We start from the raw sequence: 19,267 nt of genomic DNA on the forward strand, positions 1-19,267 counted from the left end.
ATTTTTCAAATTGAAAGCTTCCGGTTTGGCTAACCGAACCTTCTCCCTTCATTAAATGTTATTTTTTTTTCATTTGACCAAAGAAAAAAAAGAAGTGAAAGAAGCCCAAAAACCCAATAAGGCTTTTGACTTTTGTATGTCTGTCTTTTATATTCCCCTCACCAACTCGGCTCAACTGGGAGCAATCAACTTCTTCGATTTTTTTTTTCCTGTACGAATCCCCCAGGTTTGTCTCGATCTCAATTTAGTTAGTGAGAGCAATCACATCACAAGATTGACTTTAACCTAAATTCGATATAATAGCTTTAGATTGGGAATCGAAAAATTGAATTGTGAATTTTTTTAAGTAACTCAATTCGTGTGGTTTTTTCGGAACAAATAAAAAACGGAAGTAAATCAATTTTTGATTTGATCATATGATGCAATGTATTAACGGAAGTAAAGACATAAATTAACCTTATATACAATCGAAAGACATTTATGATGATAAAGGATGCGCTTGATCCAGGCCCATAATGATTTTAGGCCCAATATTTTACCTACGGATTCATCATCATTATTTATTTATATATAGTTTATATTTTATTTTCCCCTAAAAAAAAATAAATCGAGAGCTTTCCCTTTTTCTGTGTCCGAACGAACGACGTCGAATTCTCTAGATTGTTCGTCGGCGATGGGAGCTGGGAGAGAAGTCAGCGTATCGCTAGATGGAGTCAGAGACAAAAACTTGATGCAACTTAAGAAACTGAACACAGTTCTGTTCCCTGTTCGCTACAGCGAGAAGTACTACGCCGATGCAATCGCTTCCGGCGAATTCACCAAGCTTGGTTCGTTTTCCTTTTTTTTTCTTTTCTATTACAGTTTCATGGGAATGTGCCTTTCAATCAGGACCCTAATTTTATCATCTGATTGTGTTATGATTCATCTAATGTACCTGAAAGTTAATTGCTTTGGGGGTTTATGATGAACTGTTCTGTGGTTAGGCTTGGTATGACTCTATAAAGGAAGTATCTTTTGCTATCGTGTTTTGCTTTGGTTGTCTGATTAGTCCCGTTCTCTTGTCATTTTAAAAGTTTGATTATGGTTTGTCTTCTTGTTTGTTCGGTTCCGTTAAATTTATTGAATGAGCCGTGTTTTATTTAGGTTCAGCACTAGTGTCTGATATCTGAAAGAAGATGATTTGATATGTAGCTTTCTTTCTAATAGTTGAATCGATGAGTTTAGTTGCTTTATATTGTCTGTTGCTTCGTAAATAGTAGTAGACAACATCTTAACTTTGACAGTAACTATTTAATTGCTGTTGCCTGGATAGTTATGTTCTTGGTGTTACGTTTATTTTCTCCAATTTGTGAGACAAGGAATATTCTTCATGTTTTAATAATGGATTTACTCTCTCTCTCTCTCAGCATATTACAGTGACATATGTGTTGGAGCTATCGCCTGTCGTCTGGAGAAGAAAGAAGGTGGGGGCATGCGAATTTATATAATGACGCTTGGTGTTCTTGCACCATACCGTGGGATTGGCATTGGTAAGTCGTAAATCTGCTTTCCCAAACCAACTTGAATCTTGATACTGACAAAACATGAATAATGTAGAAAACTGTTGCGTAATTCTGTTGTTCCTTACGTTTTTTACACATGAGGCTAGCTGTAGTACGTTTACTCTGTAGTTCTCTATTTAGAGATTCGAACCACCAAGAAATAGTCATGAGCATTTTATGCAATGATTTCCTCATATATCAAGATCTAAGATTGTATTCCCCTGTTTCAAAAGAAGCAAAAGTCTATGTCTATAACTTATGTATCTTGTTTTGTTTTGTCTTTTGCAGGTTCAAAGCTATTGAATCATGTTCTTGAAATGTGCTCCAAGCAAAACATGTGTGAGATATACTTGCACGTGCAGACAAACAACGAAGACGCGATCAAGTTCTACAAGAAGTTTGGGTTTGAGATCACAGATACCATACAAAACTATTACATCAACATTCAACCAAGCGATTGCTACGTTGTCAGCAAGTCCTTTGCTCAATCTGAAGCCAACAAATGATGAAAAATACCCAACTCGGGGGAAGCCATTCCTCCCCCAGTTTCTTTGTTTGTTCTATTCAAGATCTATTAATGTTATGATGATCCGTCGGTTTCCGAGTTTTGCTTGTTTTGTTGACCTTTAAAGTTTCTTATTGATTCTAAATTTTATAGATTCATGGTTATATACTTGCTGGTTTTGGACCTTTTTTGGTTGGTGAAGTTTTAACTTTGCAAACAATTCAAAGCTTTGTACTCAGTATACTCAGTACTTGCGACTCCAGGGGTTCAAAATTGAGGTTCCATATCTGAAATGTTGTTCTATCAATTTGAGTGAAGAGATACAAGATTCTTGTTATGAGTGTTGAATACTGAAGAAAATAAAGAACTGTAGAAGAAGTGACTTTGGCTTGCGTGCCGTTAATTCACGGTAAAGACAGAGAGCTGTGTACTTCTAGATTCCAAAAACGGCACGATTGTCCTAAGAATCTCAGTTCATCGGATTGATTCCGCCACTGCAATTAAGCACCGCTTCCTCGCTCTTTTACTCACTCGATCCGATTGACCAATGCGGCGTTCTTGTTTTGCTGCCCAAGTTTTATCCGACGTTGCCTTCGCTGACGCCTCCACTATCTCTGTTCCAATCTTCACCACCATGTCTACTCGTACTCCGGTAAATTTCCTCAGCCATGCTCTTTTCGTATCACTCTCGCTGCGTTGCTTCTGTTAAAAGAAGATTAATTTAGTTTCTTACGGAGCAGTACAGAGGTGTCCGAGGACGAGGTCGAGGCCGAGGCGCCAGAAGTTTCTCCGATCGTCCGTACAACAACGACGGAGGAAGAAGAGAACAGTTCGTTACTGAAGACTCGCATTTTCAGTCAGTTCATGACGCCAATCTCCGATTCCGACATGGTCAACCTTATCATCAACAACCTCAGCCTCCGTTAGGTCAGCGGCAGCAACCACCGTTTAATCAGAATTACGGATTTCGACCTCCGCCGCCGTCTCAAGGTCAGTGGCAACAATTCCGTCAACCTAATCATCCGCCATCCAATCAAAGCTATACGGCTTGCCCTCCCCCTCCGTTCTATCAAAACCAGATGTCTCGGCCGCCTCCGCAACGGAGCTTCCGTCAACGGCCACGGTCAAAACCTTCAGATTACCGTGAATGGGAACATGCTAAAACGCCACTGCCTCCTGGCTCCGGTAAGTTTTGCTAAAACAATGATCATCTCATTCTAGTTTCTATGTTTTCACAATTTGATTTACTCTTTTTTTTTTGTGTGTTCAGAGAAGTTTGTTGTTCTATCGTATAATATATTGGCTGATTACCTTGCAAATGATCACTGGAGAAGTCTTTACTTTCACATACCGAGGAATATGTTGAGTTGGGGAAGCAGAAAGAGCAAATTAGTGTTCGAGCTTGGGCTATGGTCTGCAGATATAATGTGCCTTCAGGTTATTGTTTCTGCTATATCTTCTTGTAATTGTTTGTATGAAGTACTAAGAAGACAAAGCTCTGTTGCGTTTTCATCATATGCACAGTGATCTAATGTGTTTTTTGCGTGTATGTCAGGAAGTTGATAAATTTCAGGACTTAGAGGAGGAGATGAAACCCCGGGGATATAGTGGCATTTGGAAGGTACTAAATTTGTTGAAAAAACAATTAGGGTTTATCTATCTTTCTTACGAGTCAGCATCACCTGCATTGTTTAGTGTTGTTTAAAGATGGTGATTTTGAGTTTGTATTCTCCACTGACTCTCTTGGAGTAAAAAGATTATATGGTATATATTAAAGCTTCTAAGAACTAGGCTTCAAATGTAAGGCTAACTCTTTCGTATAAAAATGTAGATGCGGACTGGTAATGCTGTTGACGGCTGTGCAATATTTTGGCGATCAAATAGGTTTGATTCCCTTGCTCTTCCTTGTGTCGTTCAGTCTGGCATCTTGTGTGGAATCTCATTTTTATCATATTAGATTCAAGTTGGTTCATGAGGAAAGCATCCAGTTCAATCAACTTGGTTTACGGGATAATGTTGCCCAAATTTGTGTTCTTGAGGTAATATAGATACCTTATGGGGATAGTGACTTACATACGTTTGCCACTTTACCCTAAATCAAATTTGGTTATGTGTAGACACTGTTGACTTCACGTACAAAAGAAAATGAGACCCCTCCACCTGAAAGGTAACTTAGAAATATCTATAAATGTTACTATCATATCATTTTATGGATGGATAATTGCCATTCACTAGGAAGTGGCTGATTTTCTTCAGTTATGGGCTATACTTTGTGGGTAGGCTGAAGTGAATTGCCATTTTCTTTTGCAGCTCCGCTGGTTCCCACCGAGTTGTCATTTGTAACATTCACGTGCTTTTTAATCCTAAAAGAGGAGACTTTAAACTTGGTCAGGTACTTTCCTTTAATGCCATATTCTAGTTTGTAGAATACTTTTGCCAAACGACAGTTTTACTCTCTGATTTAACTCTATCTACAAGCATGAACATGTAAAAGTGTTAGTTGTCTTAGATAAAACTTCTGAAGCAAAACACTTCGCCCTTTGCTTAACTTGGTTTGTTTAACTTTTCCATTTATCATCTATGTATTCATCTCTGTTACGTAGGTCAGGACACTCTTAGATAAAGCTCATGCTGTTTCAAAACTCTGGGATGATGCGCCTGTTGTTCTTTGTGGGGATTTCAATTGTACACCAAAGGTAGGAGACTCTTACCTTAACAGTTGGTATACCCAAAATAACTTGTTTTGTGACATGGTCATAACATTCTTCCACCTGGTTGCAGAGTCATTTGTACAACTTTATTTCAGACCGGAAGGTAAAGCTTCATTGTTAGGCAAGTCCTTCATGTACTAGTAACATTATACAGATGGTTCACATTGTATCTTGTGCTGCTCTCTGCAGTTGGATTTGTCTGGTTTGGCCAGAGACAAAGTTTCGGGGCAAGGTTCTGGTGAGTTTCGTCCACCAAGGCCAGAAAATTATACGACGAGGTAGAGCAAGTACTCGCCAAGTTCTTCGACATCAATATGTATTTGGTTTTTCATGTTTACCCTAGAATCTTTGGGTTCTACTCTGCTTTTGAAATTGTCAGCATGGTTGATACTTGATAGGCCTCGTCAATTTTCCAGGTTTCAGTCCGCCAATAAATCTCCACAAAGTCAAGTTCAACCATCAGATTCGATCACTAGTGCTCATACAGAGAATAACTCCAACATAGATGCCCCCTCCGAAAAGACATCTGAGCTTCCATGTGGTGATACAATTCTTGCTGGTCACAAAGCCACCTCCAGCTCAGACCAAGTATTACCAGGCGAGAGTATGGTCTCAGATTGTAATATTGGAATAGAAAACAGAAAACCTGATGTCTCCGGGAATCTCTCGATCTCTGAAGATCTTTCTTCAGTAACACTATCAGATACAGAACCTCAACATGCTTCCAGTGCTAGAGAAGATTCGAATACAGATCATTCTGTAAGTTCCGGTTTATCAGAAACAGAGCATTCTTCTGAGAAAATATGTTCTAGTGATCAAGATATTTCATCTAGTTTCTCCACTGAGGTTGACACTACTTTGGCTGAGGTGAAACTAGATGGCTTAACATTAGACGAACCAGTGGTATTCGCGCAAGATGAAGAAGGTTTAGGTGAAGATGGGGAAACCTTTTTGGCTAAGCTACATGATAACAATGAAGACTTGAGTCAAAAAGGGGAACTTGTGAATGAACTTCCACTTAAATCGGGGTTTGAAGCTCTTAATAGTGACAAAATCACTTACAGTCCATCCTCTTGGACTCCAATGGAGATAGCAACTGCAACAGGTGACCCAGAGAGAACGACGGTTGAACATGCTCTGGAGCTGAAGAGCACTTACTCAGAAGTGGAGGTAGTGTAATATATTTCCTACAGTTTTGTCCTTTTATATTCTGTTCCTTGAGAAATTATATACTTAGGAAGCTCTTGAAATTTGTGGTTAGGGCCAAGCAAACACAAGGGATGAAAACGGAGAACCTGTAGTGACCAGTTATCACAGATGTTTCATGGGGACAGTTGACTACATATGGTATTAGCATTAGAAGCAAAACCATTTGTGATAAAAGATTACTTCATTATTGTGGATTATGCACGTTTTGACATATTCTCATGTTTGATTTCTTGTTTGGGTTAGGCGGTCGGAAGGTCTTCAAACAGTGCGTGTGCTTGCTCCAATACCAAAACAAGCAATGCAGTGGACACCAGGCTTCCCGACTCCAGTAAAATCCCATGATATTGTTTCTTGTATAGCCTAGCTTTTTAACTGAAATCTTTTTCATGATTGTATTTCTGGTTTGTTACAGAAATGGGGAAGCGATCACATTGCACTGGTTTCAGAGTTGGCCTTTTGCAGCAGCAAAACTCTGCCCAAAAGCTGATAATAAACAGGTGGGTGACTGCATTAGAAATCTAAGAAAGTGTAAGGAGATAAGATGTTGGAGCTCTTGGGTTCAAGCACATCCTCGTTGCAATGTTGGAGCTCTTTACGTCGTCAATAGCTTATTTAATATCCCAGCAAAACATCTAAAAGTAAACTTTTACAGAATCTCATAGGCTCCAGTTTTGTTTTTCTCTTTATCATAGTTTACAATGACAAATTATACTATTTGAGTTTTGTTTTGGGCAGACAGACACTCGATTTCAGAAAATCTGCAATACAATAAATGTTTAACCGTTTAATGCATGCTTCTTCGTTCTAAATAAATAGCTTCACTGTTTACACCCAACTCTTTCAGTTTTAGTCTAGACTGATTCTTTCAGTTATTACAGATGAACAACTAGCATTATCAATGTCCTTGTGTCCAATACAAGGACATCTCACATTAGTACTTAGTCGCTGCAATAATATTCAGAACATCCAAAACTTGTTGCATCAATGGTCGTTTGTTCTTGTTCCTCTTGGTGCAACTTTGGATGAGTATGCCCATCAGTGTTGCCGCTTTCATAGGATAATCGGTTCCAAGTCGGGGATCGATTATTTCGCCAATCTTATAATTTTCGGACAAGAAAGATCCAGTCCGAGCACCTGCGCTATGATTCGTCCAATTTGTTAATCTGTCTACTGAACCAGCTAAAAGCTCAAGCAAGATCACGCCAAATATGTAAACATCACTCTCCATTACCACATAACCTACATACATATTACACAGTCGTCTTTAACATTAAACAATGAAAGATTAATCAAGAATTTGTAAACACAAAAACTTAAGAATTTTGTGTACCTGACATGATACATTCACGAGGTATGTATTCAAATCTACCCACAAAAACCTCATCTTTCAAACGTTGATTGTTTGATTCAAGATAAAACAATTTTGCATTGTATTGCTGATGAAATCCAAACTTGGATATTAGTTGCTAAGATCACAAAACAAACAGAAGAAGAAGAAGAAGAATGGAAATAAAGTCGTTACCTCGTCAAGCATAATATTATGCGGTCTAAGTTCTAGATGTAGCGGGCTGTTCTTGATCGAGTGGAGAAAAGCAATACCTTGAGCTGTTCCAATGGCAATCTTAACCCGTATTTCCCATGGCAATGCCTTTTCCTCTGTTGAGAGAGAAACATTGAAACTGAATGTAAAGCAAAATCATCTTATACCAATTTATAGAAGGGACACATTAATTAGAGAAGAGATCGATCTTAACTTCCGAAAATGTGATGATCTAAACGTCCTTTGTGCAAGTATTCTAAAACCAAGAGTGAACTTTTTTTTTGGTGTTAACCAAGACTGATTCGTTATCTTCACAACAGTAACCCAAAATTTTGACCAAGTTTGGATGAGAATATTTTTCTAGAGACTTCACTTCTTCCTGCAGCTCATAGTTTTTTTTTTTTGCCCATCAATTAGTACACAACACATAAAGACAATTTTTTTAAGATAGAATAGTTGAATGAAAAAGAGAACAGACTTTGCTTACCATCCACTTTTGCAGAGCCTGTGAACTACTATGAAGACATTCGATGACAGAAACAGGGGTACCTGTTTTAGTTCTTGATGGTGCAAATGTGGTGTCATCGATGTAGCCCTTGTAAAATGCTCGAAGACAGTGCTTCTCACAAATTTCGACCCTGTCTTGTCTGAATTTCTCCATTGCTTTCATCCATTCTGAGAAGCTGAAGACTCTCATATTCTCGTTTTGTGCCTCTATACATAGATAAGAACTTGAGTTATACGTATTTTTTTATAAAACATTAACAATAGTAAAAGTGCCTTTAAAAAACAGAGATGCATGTACCTGAAATTAGAGGGACGGTGAGAGGCTGGTAAGCAAAAGGTTGTTGTTGTTTGAAAGGCTTTATGATGTTTCCCATTGTTGATGATGAAAGGCTTGAATTCTCAATACGTAACTCAAGTTTGGAATTTTGCAAAGATACTTCTGGTTTTAAAGAGGTTACAAAGTTATTCCAAGTTGTAAAAGTGACACTGAGCAATAAAAAAGAAACCACTACATAATAACCCTATATGCATGACAGTACACTAGTTTACTAAGTTGGGAAAAAAATTCGAAAACTCAAGTAAAGAATCTCAGGAAAGTGTTGTGTCAATTTTAGTAAGTAATAGACTTATTGCTTTATTGTTGATCAGAAAATTTTCTAACTCAAGTAAACAATTTCGAAAAAGAGTCAATTTTAGCTTATTGCTTAGTTGATATCTATTGATTAGGAATAGAGGCTGTAAATGGTAACTCTGAAACGTAGAGGGCACACTTACAATTACTATCGAGTAATGTACAAAAGGACAAACCCAAAAACGCGTTACTTTTGTTTTCCTTCTCCTCTTTCAAAGCTGAAATAGCCTGAAACAGTGTAACGGTAAGGAATAAGGATGATTGGATAATTTATTCCGAGTTATGGAATAGGCCCAACTAAAATATTATTGGGTTTATAAAATCCCATATACTCTATGGGCTTTAATTTATATCTCCAGGCCCCAATGTATGTATGCAACAAATGTTCTTCTTCTTCTTCCTCCTCTCTCTCTACCAAACAACTCCTCTGGGATTCTGATTCTGTCACTTCTCGCTAAAAGCTTCGCCGTTCTCATCATCTCAACATTCTCAGGCGTTTTTCGCGGCATTTATTTCGAATTCGCATGAAGATTCCCTTGTAATGTTTTCATTTCTTCTTCGTCAGTTGTAATTGGTTCTCTCTCTTCATCATGGGTTCAGCTTCGATTAGTTACCAATTCGGAATCTCAGCTCGATTCTACCGGAATTGGAATTCGAGGTCGGATGTTACTGTTTCCTCGGTTCCATGTAAAGCTGATGTTTCCAGAAAGAGCCTATTCTCAGCTCCAAGCTCTTCCACTCACAAGGTATTCGATTATTTCTCTCAGTCTCGTTTATGCCAAAAAAAAGTTCCAAACTTTTAATCTGGGTCTCAAGAGTTGCGTATTTTTCTTCGGATTTAGATCGTCTTTAGTTAGTGGATTCTCCTAATGTAGGCGTTTTTGATATCCAGGAATGTATAAATCGAGCTCGGGTATGTTCTTCGCCAAATACTGATGAGTACTGCGATGAGATATTTGAGACGCCAATACTAGACAGCATTGAAACTCCATTGCAGTTGAAGAATTTGAGTGTTCAGGTAATTTTTTGTTGATGGTCTTATGCCATATGTAGTTGAATGAAAAAAGTGAAAGGCTTGGGGTTGATGAAGTTGGTTTCTATTTTTGTAGGAGTTGAAGCTATTAGCTGATGAAATACGTACGGAGCTTCATTCTGTATTATGGAAGAAGATCCAAAAGTCTATGAATCCTAGCTTGTCTGCAATAGAGCTTACCCTTGCTCTGCATTATGTTTTTCGTGCCCCGGTTGACAATATATTGTGGGATAATGTGGAAAAAGTAAGCTCATGTTTTGAAATTCAGGGGGATTGATGATCTGGTTTCCTTGTGCTTTGGACCTATTGTTGGAAGGTTTTTGATGTGTTTCTTGTTGTGTTAATAGCTTGGTTTGTCCTTTGTAGACATATGCACAGAAAGTTTTGACAAGACGTTGGTCTGCAATTCCATCGAGACAAAAGAACGGTATCTCTGGGGTCACTTCTCAATTGGAGAGTGAATATGATTCTTTTGGGGCTGGGCATGGCTGCAACAGTATTTCTGCTGGGCTCGGTAAGTTTTTTGTCACAGTATTTCTGCATGGCTGCAACAGTTGCCTATAGCTTTATTTGTTTTTTACTTATTTGCCTATTTTCCCTAAAACAAGAAGTAGACTTAGCTAGTGAACGCTTTTTATCGATTTGGTGTGATGAACGTTTGTTTTTTTGTTTCTTAGGATTAGCGGTTGCTCGAGATATAAAAGGAAAGAGAGACCGGGTTGTGGCTGTGATAGACAATGTGACAATAACTGCTGGTCAAGCATATGAGGCAATGAGCAATGCTGGTTATTTGGATTCTAATATGATTGTTATACTTAATGATAGCCGTCACTCTTTACATCCAAATATGGAGCTGGGATCCAAGGCATCCATCAGTGCACTATCTAGCATCATGAGCAAAATCCAATCTAGCAAAATTTTCCGGAAATTTAGAGAATTAGCTAAAGTATGCATTCCCATACTCTCTTTATTAAACTTAGTTGGTTGCAATTTTGATGCTGGAAATTTCATGTTCAACAGTTGTAAATGTTATCTGATTATTTGTTTTTGCTGTGGATTTTGACAGGCTATGACGAAAAGAATTGGAAAGGGCATGTATGAATGGGCAGCCAAAGTCGATGAGTATGCACGTGGAATGGTTGGACCAACAGGATCAACTCTCTTTGAAGAACTTGGTTTGTACTACATTGGTCCTATTGATGGACACAACATTGAAGATCTAGTTTGTGTTCTCCGAGAAGTATCTTCTCTAGATTCAATGGGTCCTGTGTTGGTCCATGTGATCACAGAGGAAAACCGAGATGCAGAAATCGGAAAGAAGATCATGGTCAAAGGTATATTCCTCTGCTTATGTAATTTTCTTAACACTATCCATATCTTGACATTGACAGTTCATTTTTTGTGTCTCAGACAGACGCACTTACAGTCATTGCTTTGTTGAGGCTTTAGTGATGGAGGCAGAAAAGGATAGAGATATTGTTGTGGTTCATGCAGGGATGGAGATTGATGCATCACTTGTTACATTTCAGGAGAGATTTCCAGACAGGTTTTTCAATGTCGGAATGGCTGAACAGCACGCTGTCACATTCGCCGCTGGTCTTTCTTCAGGAGGTCTGAAGCCCTTTTGCATTATTCCCTCTGCTTTTCTACAAAGAGCTTATGACCAGGTTTCACCTTTTTCTCCATCTCACTTGCACAGAGTTGGACTATTCTAAAAGCTTTTATTAGAAGCAAAGGGCCTTAGTGTCTTTGATGGTTTCGTTAGGTGGTCCATGATGTAGATAGGCAGAGAAAGGCGGTGCGATTTGTTATTACAAGCGCAGGGCTTGTTGGATCCGGTGGTCCAGTGCAGTGTGGAGCTTTTGATATAGCTTATATGTCATCCTTACCAAACATGATAGCCATGGCTCCTGCCGATGAGGATGAGCTTGTTAATATGGTTGCAACTGCAGCTAACATCACTGACCGTCCGGTTTGTTTCCGGTTCCCTAGAGGCTCCGTTGTCGACAGGAATTATCTCGTCCCCATTGGATTACCAATTGAAGTAAGTTCCAATCTAATCTTTAAATCTTTTGTTGCAAAACAGACTGTGCTGACACAAGAACCGCTTTATCATATTAGAGTAGATTGGAAGAGGAAGAGTTCTTGTAGAAGGTCAAGATGTGGCTTTGCTTGGGTATGGAGCCATGGTTCAAAATTGTCTTCATGCTCATTCGCTTCTCTCTAAACTCGGTTTGAACGTGACTGTAGCTGATGCAAGATTTTGCAAACCCCTCGACATCAAGCTTGTGCGTGATCTATGTCAGAACCACAAATTCCTCATCACTGTCGAAGAAGGCTGTGTTGGAGGGTTTGGTTCTCATGTGGCACAGTTCATAGCCCTCGATGGCCAGCTCGATGGAATCATCAAGGTAGATAAAAAATCAAAACCCCCATCTCTTTCAAAGGTTTCATCTTTCTGGTCTCTGATTTACTGTTTTTGGGATTTAAAAATTGGTAGTGGAGACCGATTGTATTACCAGATGGCTACATCGAAGAAGCTTCTCCTAGCGAGCAGCTAACTCTTGCTGGGCTAACTGGACATCACATAGCAGCAACCGCTCTGAGTCTTTTGGGTCGCACTCGCGAAGCATTACTCCTCATGAGCTAGCATAACCTTCTCATGAGGGATTTACCTTCACAAGAAGCTCAGAGACTTTTAAAAGGCATCACATTTATGACTACTTATTAAGAAGAGTGAATGATGAGTGTAATTATTAAGTTTCTTAAACAAAATTTGTAGATAACATATTCAGAGTTCAAGAAATATGATTTTGGAAGAGCAATCTGCTACGTTTGTATATTGTAAATATAGAGTACGAAAATTGACTATTTACTTTTTACACGGTTTTCCCAATTTTCATAGTCTCAATTTGTTGTTGTTGTTGTAAGTCTCTTTAACATACAGCTACTAGTTTCTCTATTTGGTATAAACAGATACAATGTCCCATATCTGGAAACAAACAAATTTATAGAACAGAGACGTACACTTCTTCTTGAGTCATACACTCACACATACATTAATTAAAAAAGCTTTCCTTTTAAAAATTAGTAAAGAGTTTACTGTCAATATTCGTTTAATTAAAAGCTTTCTTCTGAAAAAAAAAGTTTTTTTCGATTCCTTCTTCTTATCGATCTCTGTCTCTGTCTCTCTCTCTCGCTCGCTTCTTTGATCTGAATCCTGTGCTTTCGTTTCTTCATGTAAGTTTTCTCCTTTTCATCCTTTTAGCGTCAATCTCAAATTAGTCGATCGGAATTAAGTAAAAAGATCGGAACTTTTTTACCTAGATTTTTTTAGGAATCGAAAAGTTCATGATTTTAGCAGAATCCATGATCGTTGCATCTAGTTTTTTTTAAAAGCCCTAATTTTTTCAGGTCTCTTGATTCAATTTATTGACAAAAAGTGATGCTTTTTATCTGTTTGCAGTTATAAAAAAATTGAATGATGGAAACAGAAACGGAACATAATAGAACTGTCTCTGTCGATGACAACGACAGCCTCGTACCAGAGCCAAGTTCAACAACAAAAGAAAGCTTTTTTGAAGATTTCTCGCTTACAGGGCAAGTTATGAATCCACAACTTTCAAGTGCTGGCGAAGTTTTGACAAAAGTTGAATTGGATTTTGCTTTTGTCTCTGAGAAATTGGTCAATCTAAGTCTTCTTACTATGCAACTCGGCACCAGGGAAAATGATTTTGAGTCTTTTGTTTCTAAGAAAGTAGATGAAGAAGAAGAAGAAGAAGAAGAAGAGTCTTTGAGTAATGATGATTCGGCTGAGAAGGCGTTGGAGTTTGATCTCTTGTCTTCAATTCTCAATTCAGAGGTGAACGAACTTGAATCGCTTCTTGGTTTTCTCCAGGGTGAGATTCAAAGTGCGCGTGTTATGATATCTCCGTTTCAACATGATGGAGAAGCTTTCTTGGATTTGGAAGGGAAGTTGCATGATGCTGAACAGTCTTTGGGTCAGTTAATGGACCAAGTGGTGGAAATGAAGAAGCAATCTTCTAACTTTCAGAGGTTATCTTCTGGTTTGGATGAATTTGGAAGCTGTAAGTGTCTTTAAACATATGTCATGATGACTATAGCTGGAGAAAAATTTCTCAGGCTTTGATTAAAGTTATGTATGTTAACTTTGTTTTGGCAGGGTCTGGAGGACAAACTGCAGTGTCTCAAAACGATGGTGAGTTTGGTGATCTTAGTGCTAAGATCAAAATGCAGACTGCTGATCAGCAAAGAAATGTTTTGAGGATGCTTGAGAAATCTTTGGCTAAGGAGATGGAACTTGAGAAGAAACTAAGTGAATCAAGAAATTTTGAACGAGAGCTGGAGATGAAACTATATTCATCCGAGCAGGATGTTGTCTACATGGAAGAAGTTACTGAAGATGCGTTCTCGAGGTGGCTTGAGGCAGATAATGCTGCTGAAGTCTTTAAAGGAACGTCAAAGGAGATGTCTGGAAAACTCCAAGTTCTTCAGTTCAATCTAAGCGGCTCTTTTAAGCGGGAAGATAACTTGAAGTCTGAGCTCGTTAATTCAAAGGAACGTTTAGAAGCTAAGGAATGCGCCTTGCACAAACTTGATAGCAGCAATGCAAGACTTCATGACTTTCTTATGGCGCAAACAGAAGGCTTAAAAGAGAGTTTGAGAGAAGCTGAGGAAAAAATGATTCTGTTGAACACTGAGAATTCCTCATTAAGTGAAAAAGTTAACTCCCTTGAAGATCAACTGAATGAATATGGGCTTCAAACAGAAGATGCGGATGCTACTTCTGGTGCTCTGATAAAAGATCTTGAACGTATCAATGAGGAACTGAAAGATAAGTTAGCCAAAACTGAAGCAAGGGCTGAAGAAGCAGAATCCAAGTGCAAAATTCTAGAAGAAAGCCAAAAGGAGCTTCAAGACGAGTTGGGGACTTTCAGAGACAAGGGCTTCACTCTGGAGAAGTTAGCATCGCTTGAGAAACACTTGAGGGACTCAGATCTTCAACTAGAACATGCAGTTGCAGCTGTTGAAGCAAGTAAAGAAAAGCAGAACTTGTTATACTCTACTGTTTCTGATATGGAGGATGTGATTGATGATCTTAAATCCAAAGTTTTGAAGGCTGAAAACAGGGCTGACTATACAGAAGAGAAGTTGATTATGGTATCTGAGTCTAATGCAGAGCTCAACGAAGAACTGAAATTCTTTAAAGGTAGATTGAAAGAAGGGGAGAAATATTTACATCAAGCAGAAGAAAGAAAAATTCGGACCGCTAAAGATATTGCTATACATAACAAGATCATGAAAAAACTGGTCATGCAACTAGCTGCTGAACGAGAACGACTTCATAAACAGGTATTAAGACTTTAACGCATATACTCACAAACCCAGTTTGGTGTTATTTCATGTCCTTTGTAGCTTCACCATCATCATAGTGGATGCTTAGATATTGTTATACTTTTTTTGCAGATAACTAACTTGTCAAGAGAGAATTGTGTGTTGATGGTGAAGTTGAAAAAGATTGGAAAAACTGGTATTATGGAGAGTGGCAATGGAAATGAACGTTCACCAAAGTCTGACCAGAATGCTTCTTCTTGCCATCAAGAAAGTAGTCCTCAAGCCACCGTCACTTCAGTAATTAATCCAGAGGTATATTAATTCTGATTTTGCAGGCATCTAAGTGAATTCTACCATTCAGCTTTCAGATGGAAGAATTGAATATTGACTTTGTTCTTTGAAGACCTTATAAAAATGTGATGTTGGTCGCTGATTTCTTTTTTTCTGTAGGAGGAAGAAACAGAATTAAAAGCAGATATTGGAAGTGTAAGGAGATTAGATGTTGGCGCTCTTGGATTGAAGCACATTCTCGTTGCAATATTTGTGATCTTATTATCGTCAATGGCTTACTTCATATCTCAGCAAAACATCTAAAAGTTTTTTCACTTTTTCTGAGTCTCATAGGCGCCAGTTTTGTCATAGTTTACAATTACAATGACAGACTATTTTGTAGTTCTTTTTGGCTATCCATCACTGAGAATCTGCTATAAAAGTTAAGATATGATTCTTGTTTATATGTCTTGGCTAAACCATGCCTTTTCCACTTATTACAAGTAAACCCCTATCTTTTATTATTGTCAAACATCAATAAACCTCTACACGTTAATCCTCAATCTCTGAAATATAATCAAGAACATCCAAAACTTGTTGCATCAATGGTCGTTTCTTCTTGTCCCGCTTGGTGCATCTTTGGATGAGTGTGCCCATCTGTATTGCCGCATTCGCAGGGTAATCTGTTCCAAGTCGGGGATCGATTATTTCCTCAATCATATAATGATCGGGCAAGATAGATGTATTCCAGACATCTGAGCTTTGCATGATCTTGATTAATAGTTTTCGATGGTTTGAACCAGATAAAAGCTCAAGCAAGATCAGACCAAATAGGTAAACATCAGACTCCATTCCCATATGAGCTGCATACAATATTACACAATTGTCTTTAACATTGAACAGTGTTACATTAATCAGACTTTGCAAAACAAAAGTTAGGACTTTTGGTGTACCTGCCATTACACATTCAGGAGATACGTAACCAGGTATTACCATGACTTGACCTACTGTCATCAAGCTCGGTTTGATTGATTCAAGATAAAACAGTTTTGCATTGTAATGCTGATGGAAATCCAAACTTATGTATTAATTTCGAAAGATGATAAAACAAAAAGAGAGAAGAAGAATTGAACTAAAAAAAAAACAATTACCACCTCTTCAAGCATAATGTTATGCTTTTGAAGTTCTTGATTTAGCGGGAACTTGTTGATCGAGTGGAGAAAGGCAACACCTTGAGCTATTCCAATGGCTATTTTAACCCGTATTACCCATGGCAATGCATCTTCTTCTGTTGAAGGAAACATGAAAGTATATATCATATATATGTACAGCAAAATTTGTATATACTGATTTTCAGAATGGACTCAATAGTGAACTAGAAGAGATCTTAACTTCCGAAAATGTGACTGTCCAAGCTTCCTTTGTGCGAGTATTCAAAAACCAAGAAGAGTGTTTTGTTATCTTCACAACAGTAACCCAAAAGTTTGACCAAATTGGGGTGAGAAATGTGTTGTAGAGACCTCGCTCTTGCCTGCAAACTCATAGTTTTTTTTTTTTGTGCTCATCAGATAAGTAGACAATACATACAATATGGATTTTCTAAGACGACTTAACAATTTCAGAAAAGTAACCAAAATGGACAGACTTTGCTTACCATCCAGTCCTGTAGAGGGCATACACTATCACATTCCATGACAGAAACAGCGATTCCTTTTCCATTTCTTGATGGAGCAAATGTTGTTTTATGGACGTAGCCCCTGTAGTATTTTCGAACAGAGCCATCCTCGCAAGTTTCGACCCTGTCTTGTCTGAAATTCTTGGTTGCTTTCTTCAAATCCGTAAATCTGAAGACTCTCAGATCCTCGTTTTGTGCCTCCACTTTTCCATACACAACATACATAAATTTGAGCTACGTATTTTTCTTTTTTTTTGTAAACATTACATGTAAACAATAGTAAAAGTGCATTTGAAAACAGAGATGCATGTACCTGAAATTAGAGGAACGGTGAGAGGCTGGTAAGCAAAAGGTTGTTGTTGTTTGAAAGGCTTTACAATGTTTCCCATTGTTGATGAATGATGATCAAAGGCTTCTAAAGCCTTGTATTCTCAATCTCTTTGGATCTCTCAACAACAAAATGGAATTTTGCAAAGATACTCATTCTGGTTTCAAGTCATCTTGTTGGGTTTTAAAGAGTTACCAAAAAAAAAAAAAAAAAGTTATTCCAAGGTCAATATCCAACCCTTTGAAAAACTTACTTTGAGCCTTAGAAAAATACACAACCACTATATGTCAGTAAGTTTACTAAATTCTGGAAAACATTAAAAGTAAAGAAACCGAGAAAAGTGTTAAGAGCCAATTTAAGTAAGTTATTTGACTTATTTATTGCTTTGTTGATGAGAAGCTCTTCTAAGACGACTTGGCCATTTCAAATAAGTGTTAAGAGCCGATTATAGTAAGTTTTTTTTACTTCTTGATTTGTTGATTAGTTTAGAAATAGCGGCTGTAAATGGTAACTTTGAAACGTGTATTGTAACCAGAAAATGTATTGTAACCAGAAATGTATTGTAACCAGAAAACGCGTTAATTTGTTTTGCTTCTTTAGTTCTTTTCTAGTATATTAGCTAAATTGAACATTTATGTATTATTTCCCTTCGTTGGTGAAGGGAAAGAGGAAGATATTTAGTAGATTTTTTTGGCTTCAAGGTTTTAAGTTTTAACAGATCGCATAGGGTTTTAATAAGAGTTTCAAACTTATGAATGAAGCTACCAAAAACAGAGGTTTAGACTGGCCTCAGAATTAGAGCCGTTGTAAAGAATTATGAGGCCACAAGCCCAAAAATATTTTTAGGTCTATTACAAAAAAAATTAAATGAAAACACAAATAAATAAGAGTTTTGAGTGTAAAATATCTTAGATATTTTTCCACTGCTTACACCACTAGGTTAAAGGAACTTTCTGTAAAATAGGGTCGATTATAGACTTATATATTTTGCGGCCGCAAGCTGATGCTTCATCAGCTTGGGTCTTGGGCCGGCTCTGCTCAGAATTCATTAAACAGTTTCTCAATCAAGTGTACAGATGATGTCGGTCTTATGAGGTTACTGTGAGCGAGAGAATGGTTCAGGAGTTTTGGCAATCTTGCTATGTATCCAGCACAAGCCTCAAGAGACTAACGTTGCGTTTTCAGCAAATATGCGATGAAAACCACAAGAGTGTTTCGTTTGATACTTTTGAGTACTCTGATCCAGTAGTGAAATTTGATTCGTTAACTGGAGGGAGTCTATATCTATGCATGATGCATGATCAGATCAACAGGGCGAAGTTTACAGATGATGAAAAGGAAAACTAAGCTTCAAACTGTAAAACAGGTCTTATCTTATGAGTTTAGGATTTGTAAATATCTGGAAGTGCCAAACTTGAGCTAGTAGTATTATATCGATTTTCTATAACGTACGTAGCATGTTATTTTATTATGTTGACAATGATATAAAAGTTTAAAATCGTGTGAGATAAGAAAACCTATTAGAATTAGAACCGTCTCTGGTTATTACTTCAGACTCTTCACTCTGACTTCCAATACTTTTTAGCCATTTTAATCCTTTATAGGCAATTGCGATAGTACCCAATTGTTATGTCAATCTCAGCATGTGAGTTCATCACACACGGTAACGTGCTGAACCATTGGTTCTCCTGGAATCCTCAACGGCCTAGAGCTTGACTTATTCCACACGCTAACTCCATCCCCTGTTCCAAAACACCACAACATTATGTGCTTGTATTGTGGAAGAGTCTGGGAAAACTTGTTGACTGATCATACTTTATGCGTCCTGCTAGAACGAGAGAAAACAAAGAAAGATATGAGCTCTTTTCTTACAGATTTTATAATTAACAAAGAAAGATATGAGCTCTTGTTACAGATTTTATAATTAACTTTCGCTGGTTTAATGTTGGCTTTGCAAGGGGA

At 37.8% G+C, this 19,267-nt stretch overlaps 6 protein-coding genes across 10 annotated transcripts; 4 read left to right on the top strand and 2 right to left on the bottom strand.

Annotated features, from left to right (window-relative positions):
• The first annotated feature begins 576 nt into the window (after positions 1-576).
• Positions 577-2,266, top strand: LOC104769360 (uncharacterized). The gene is made up of 3 exons (XM_010493556.3): positions 577-827; positions 1,407-1,529; positions 1,830-2,266. The coding sequence occupies exons 1-3, from the start codon at positions 674-676 to the stop codon at positions 2,045-2,047; spliced, it is 495 nt and encodes a 164-aa protein (XP_010491858.1). The 5' UTR covers positions 577-673; the 3' UTR covers positions 2,048-2,266.
• LOC104769359 (carbon catabolite repressor protein 4 homolog 6) lies at positions 2,242-6,754 on the top strand. Of its 3 annotated transcripts, none has more exons than XM_010493555.3 (15): positions 2,242-2,698; positions 2,787-3,231; positions 3,317-3,483; positions 3,602-3,667; positions 3,878-3,930; positions 4,004-4,085; positions 4,164-4,213; positions 4,357-4,438; positions 4,650-4,742; positions 4,828-4,860; positions 4,947-5,035; positions 5,174-5,927; positions 6,019-6,104; positions 6,210-6,294; positions 6,379-6,754. In XM_010493555.3, exons 1-15 carry the CDS (start codon positions 2,594-2,596, stop codon positions 6,451-6,453), a joined length of 2,265 nt encoding a protein of 754 aa, XP_010491857.1. In that variant the 5' UTR covers positions 2,242-2,593; the 3' UTR covers positions 6,454-6,754. The 3 variants fall into 3 exon arrangements, with proteins under 3 accessions (XP_010491857.1, XP_087361276.1, XP_087361277.1); XM_087505150.1 differs by having other exon boundaries at positions 2,442-2,698; positions 4,357-4,433; XM_087505151.1 differs by having other exon boundaries at positions 2,549-2,698; positions 2,792-3,231; positions 4,357-4,433.
• Positions 6,714-8,467, bottom strand: LOC104769357 (inactive serine/threonine-protein kinase BKN1). The gene is given in 7 exon segments (XM_019242450.2): positions 6,714-7,205; positions 7,297-7,402; positions 7,489-7,622; positions 7,721-7,784; positions 7,787-7,885; positions 7,994-8,220; positions 8,312-8,467. Coding segments are annotated over 7 exon segments (1,014 nt in total). The 5' UTR covers positions 8,388-8,467; the 3' UTR covers positions 6,714-6,897.
• Positions 8,468-8,890: 423 nt separating this feature from the next.
• LOC104769361 (1-deoxy-D-xylulose-5-phosphate synthase, chloroplastic) lies at positions 8,891-12,502 on the top strand. 2 transcript variants are annotated; one of them, XR_764360.3, is made up of 10 exons: positions 8,891-9,390; positions 9,537-9,662; positions 9,754-9,921; positions 10,044-10,191; positions 10,355-10,623; positions 10,744-11,011; positions 11,088-11,344; positions 11,443-11,721; positions 11,799-12,088; positions 12,178-12,502. XR_764360.3 is itself a non-coding variant. In XM_010493557.3 (10 exons), the coding sequence occupies exons 1-10, from the start codon at positions 9,235-9,237 to the stop codon at positions 12,325-12,327; spliced, it is 2,106 nt and encodes a 701-aa protein (XP_010491859.1). In that variant the 5' UTR covers positions 8,891-9,234; the 3' UTR covers positions 12,328-12,502. The 2 variants fall into 2 exon arrangements, 1 of the variants encoding a protein (XP_010491859.1); XM_010493557.3 differs by having other exon boundaries at positions 11,804-12,088.
• Positions 12,503-12,660: 158 nt separating this feature from the next.
• Positions 12,661-15,766, top strand: LOC104769371 (WPP domain-interacting tail-anchored protein 1). The gene is made up of 5 exons (XM_010493568.3): positions 12,661-12,917; positions 13,144-13,765; positions 13,861-15,050; positions 15,165-15,344; positions 15,483-15,766. The coding sequence occupies exons 2-5, from the start codon at positions 13,159-13,161 to the stop codon at positions 15,624-15,626; spliced, it is 2,121 nt and encodes a 706-aa protein (XP_010491870.1). The 5' UTR covers positions 12,661-12,917; positions 13,144-13,158; the 3' UTR covers positions 15,627-15,766.
• Positions 15,735-17,698, bottom strand: LOC104769370 (inactive serine/threonine-protein kinase BKN1-like). Of its 2 annotated transcripts, none has more exons than XM_010493567.3 (6): positions 17,291-17,698; positions 16,957-17,180; positions 16,695-16,833; positions 16,457-16,590; positions 16,256-16,364; positions 15,735-16,165 (listed from the first exon to the last, which is right to left on the bottom strand). In XM_010493567.3, the coding sequence occupies exons 1-6, from the start codon at positions 17,364-17,366 to the stop codon at positions 15,855-15,857; spliced, it is 993 nt and encodes a 330-aa protein (XP_010491869.1). In that variant the 5' UTR covers positions 17,367-17,698; the 3' UTR covers positions 15,735-15,854. The 2 variants fall into 2 exon arrangements, with proteins under 2 accessions (XP_010491869.1, XP_010491868.1); XM_010493566.3 differs by having other exon boundaries at positions 16,454-16,590; positions 17,291-17,568.
• Positions 17,699-19,267: the final 1,569 nt, after the last annotated feature.

The sequence above is a fragment of the Camelina sativa genome, chromosome 20 (assembly GCF_030686135.1).
Source record: "Camelina sativa cultivar CO46 ecotype springtype chromosome 20, ASM3068613v1".
NCBI classification, from domain to species: Eukaryota; Viridiplantae; Streptophyta; class Magnoliopsida; order Brassicales; family Brassicaceae; genus Camelina; species Camelina sativa.

What these genes read in the sequence shown, in the direction of transcription:
- LOC104769360 (XM_010493556.3), top strand. Translation starts at nt 674, where the DNA reads ATGGGAGCTGGGAGAGAAGTCAGCGTATCGCTAGATGGAGTCAGAGAC. An exon ending in CGGCGAATTCACCAAGCTTG is followed by an intron (nt 828 to 1,406) that starts GTTCGTTTTCCT and finishes TCTCTCTCTCAG; the next exon opens with CATATTACAGTGACATATGT. An exon ending in ATACCGTGGGATTGGCATTG is followed by an intron (nt 1,530 to 1,829) that starts GTAAGTCGTAAA and finishes TGTCTTTTGCAG; the next exon opens with GTTCAAAGCTATTGAATCAT.
- LOC104769359 (XM_010493555.3), top strand. Translation starts at nt 2,594, where the DNA reads ATGCGGCGTTCTTGTTTTGCTGCCCAAGTTTTATCCGACGTTGCCTTC. An exon ending in GAGACCCCTCCACCTGAAAG is followed by an intron (nt 4,214 to 4,356) that starts GTAACTTAGAAA and finishes TTTCTTTTGCAG; the next exon opens with CTCCGCTGGTTCCCACCGAG. An exon ending in ACTTTATTTCAGACCGGAAG is followed by an intron (nt 4,861 to 4,946) that starts GTAAAGCTTCAT and finishes TGCTCTCTGCAG; the next exon opens with TTGGATTTGTCTGGTTTGGC.
- LOC104769361 (XM_010493557.3), top strand. Translation starts at nt 9,235, where the DNA reads ATGGGTTCAGCTTCGATTAGTTACCAATTCGGAATCTCAGCTCGATTC. An exon ending in CAGTATTTCTGCTGGGCTCG is followed by an intron (nt 10,192 to 10,354) that starts GTAAGTTTTTTG and finishes TTTGTTTCTTAG; the next exon opens with GATTAGCGGTTGCTCGAGAT. An exon ending in AAAGAAGATCATGGTCAAAG is followed by an intron (nt 11,012 to 11,087) that starts GTATATTCCTCT and finishes TTTGTGTCTCAG; the next exon opens with ACAGACGCACTTACAGTCAT.
- LOC104769371 (XM_010493568.3), top strand. Translation starts at nt 13,159, where the DNA reads ATGATGGAAACAGAAACGGAACATAATAGAACTGTCTCTGTCGATGAC. An exon ending in TTTGGATGAATTTGGAAGCT is followed by an intron (nt 13,766 to 13,860) that starts GTAAGTGTCTTT and finishes TTGTTTTGGCAG; the next exon opens with GGTCTGGAGGACAAACTGCA. An exon ending in CTTCAGTAATTAATCCAGAG is followed by an intron (nt 15,345 to 15,482) that starts GTATATTAATTC and finishes TTTTTTCTGTAG; the next exon opens with GAGGAAGAAACAGAATTAAA.
- LOC104769370 (XM_010493566.3), bottom strand. Translation starts at nt 17,366, where the DNA reads ATGGGAAACATTGTAAAGCCTTTCAAACAACAACAACCTTTTGCTTAC. An exon ending in GGACAGTCACATTTTCGGAA is followed by an intron (nt 16,591 to 16,694) that starts GTTAAGATCTCT and finishes TTCCTTCAACAG; the next exon opens with AAGAAGATGCATTGCCATGG. An exon ending in ACATTATGCTTGAAGAGGTG is followed by an intron (nt 16,365 to 16,453) that starts GTAATTGTTTTT and finishes GATTTCCATCAG; the next exon opens with CATTACAATGCAAAACTGTT.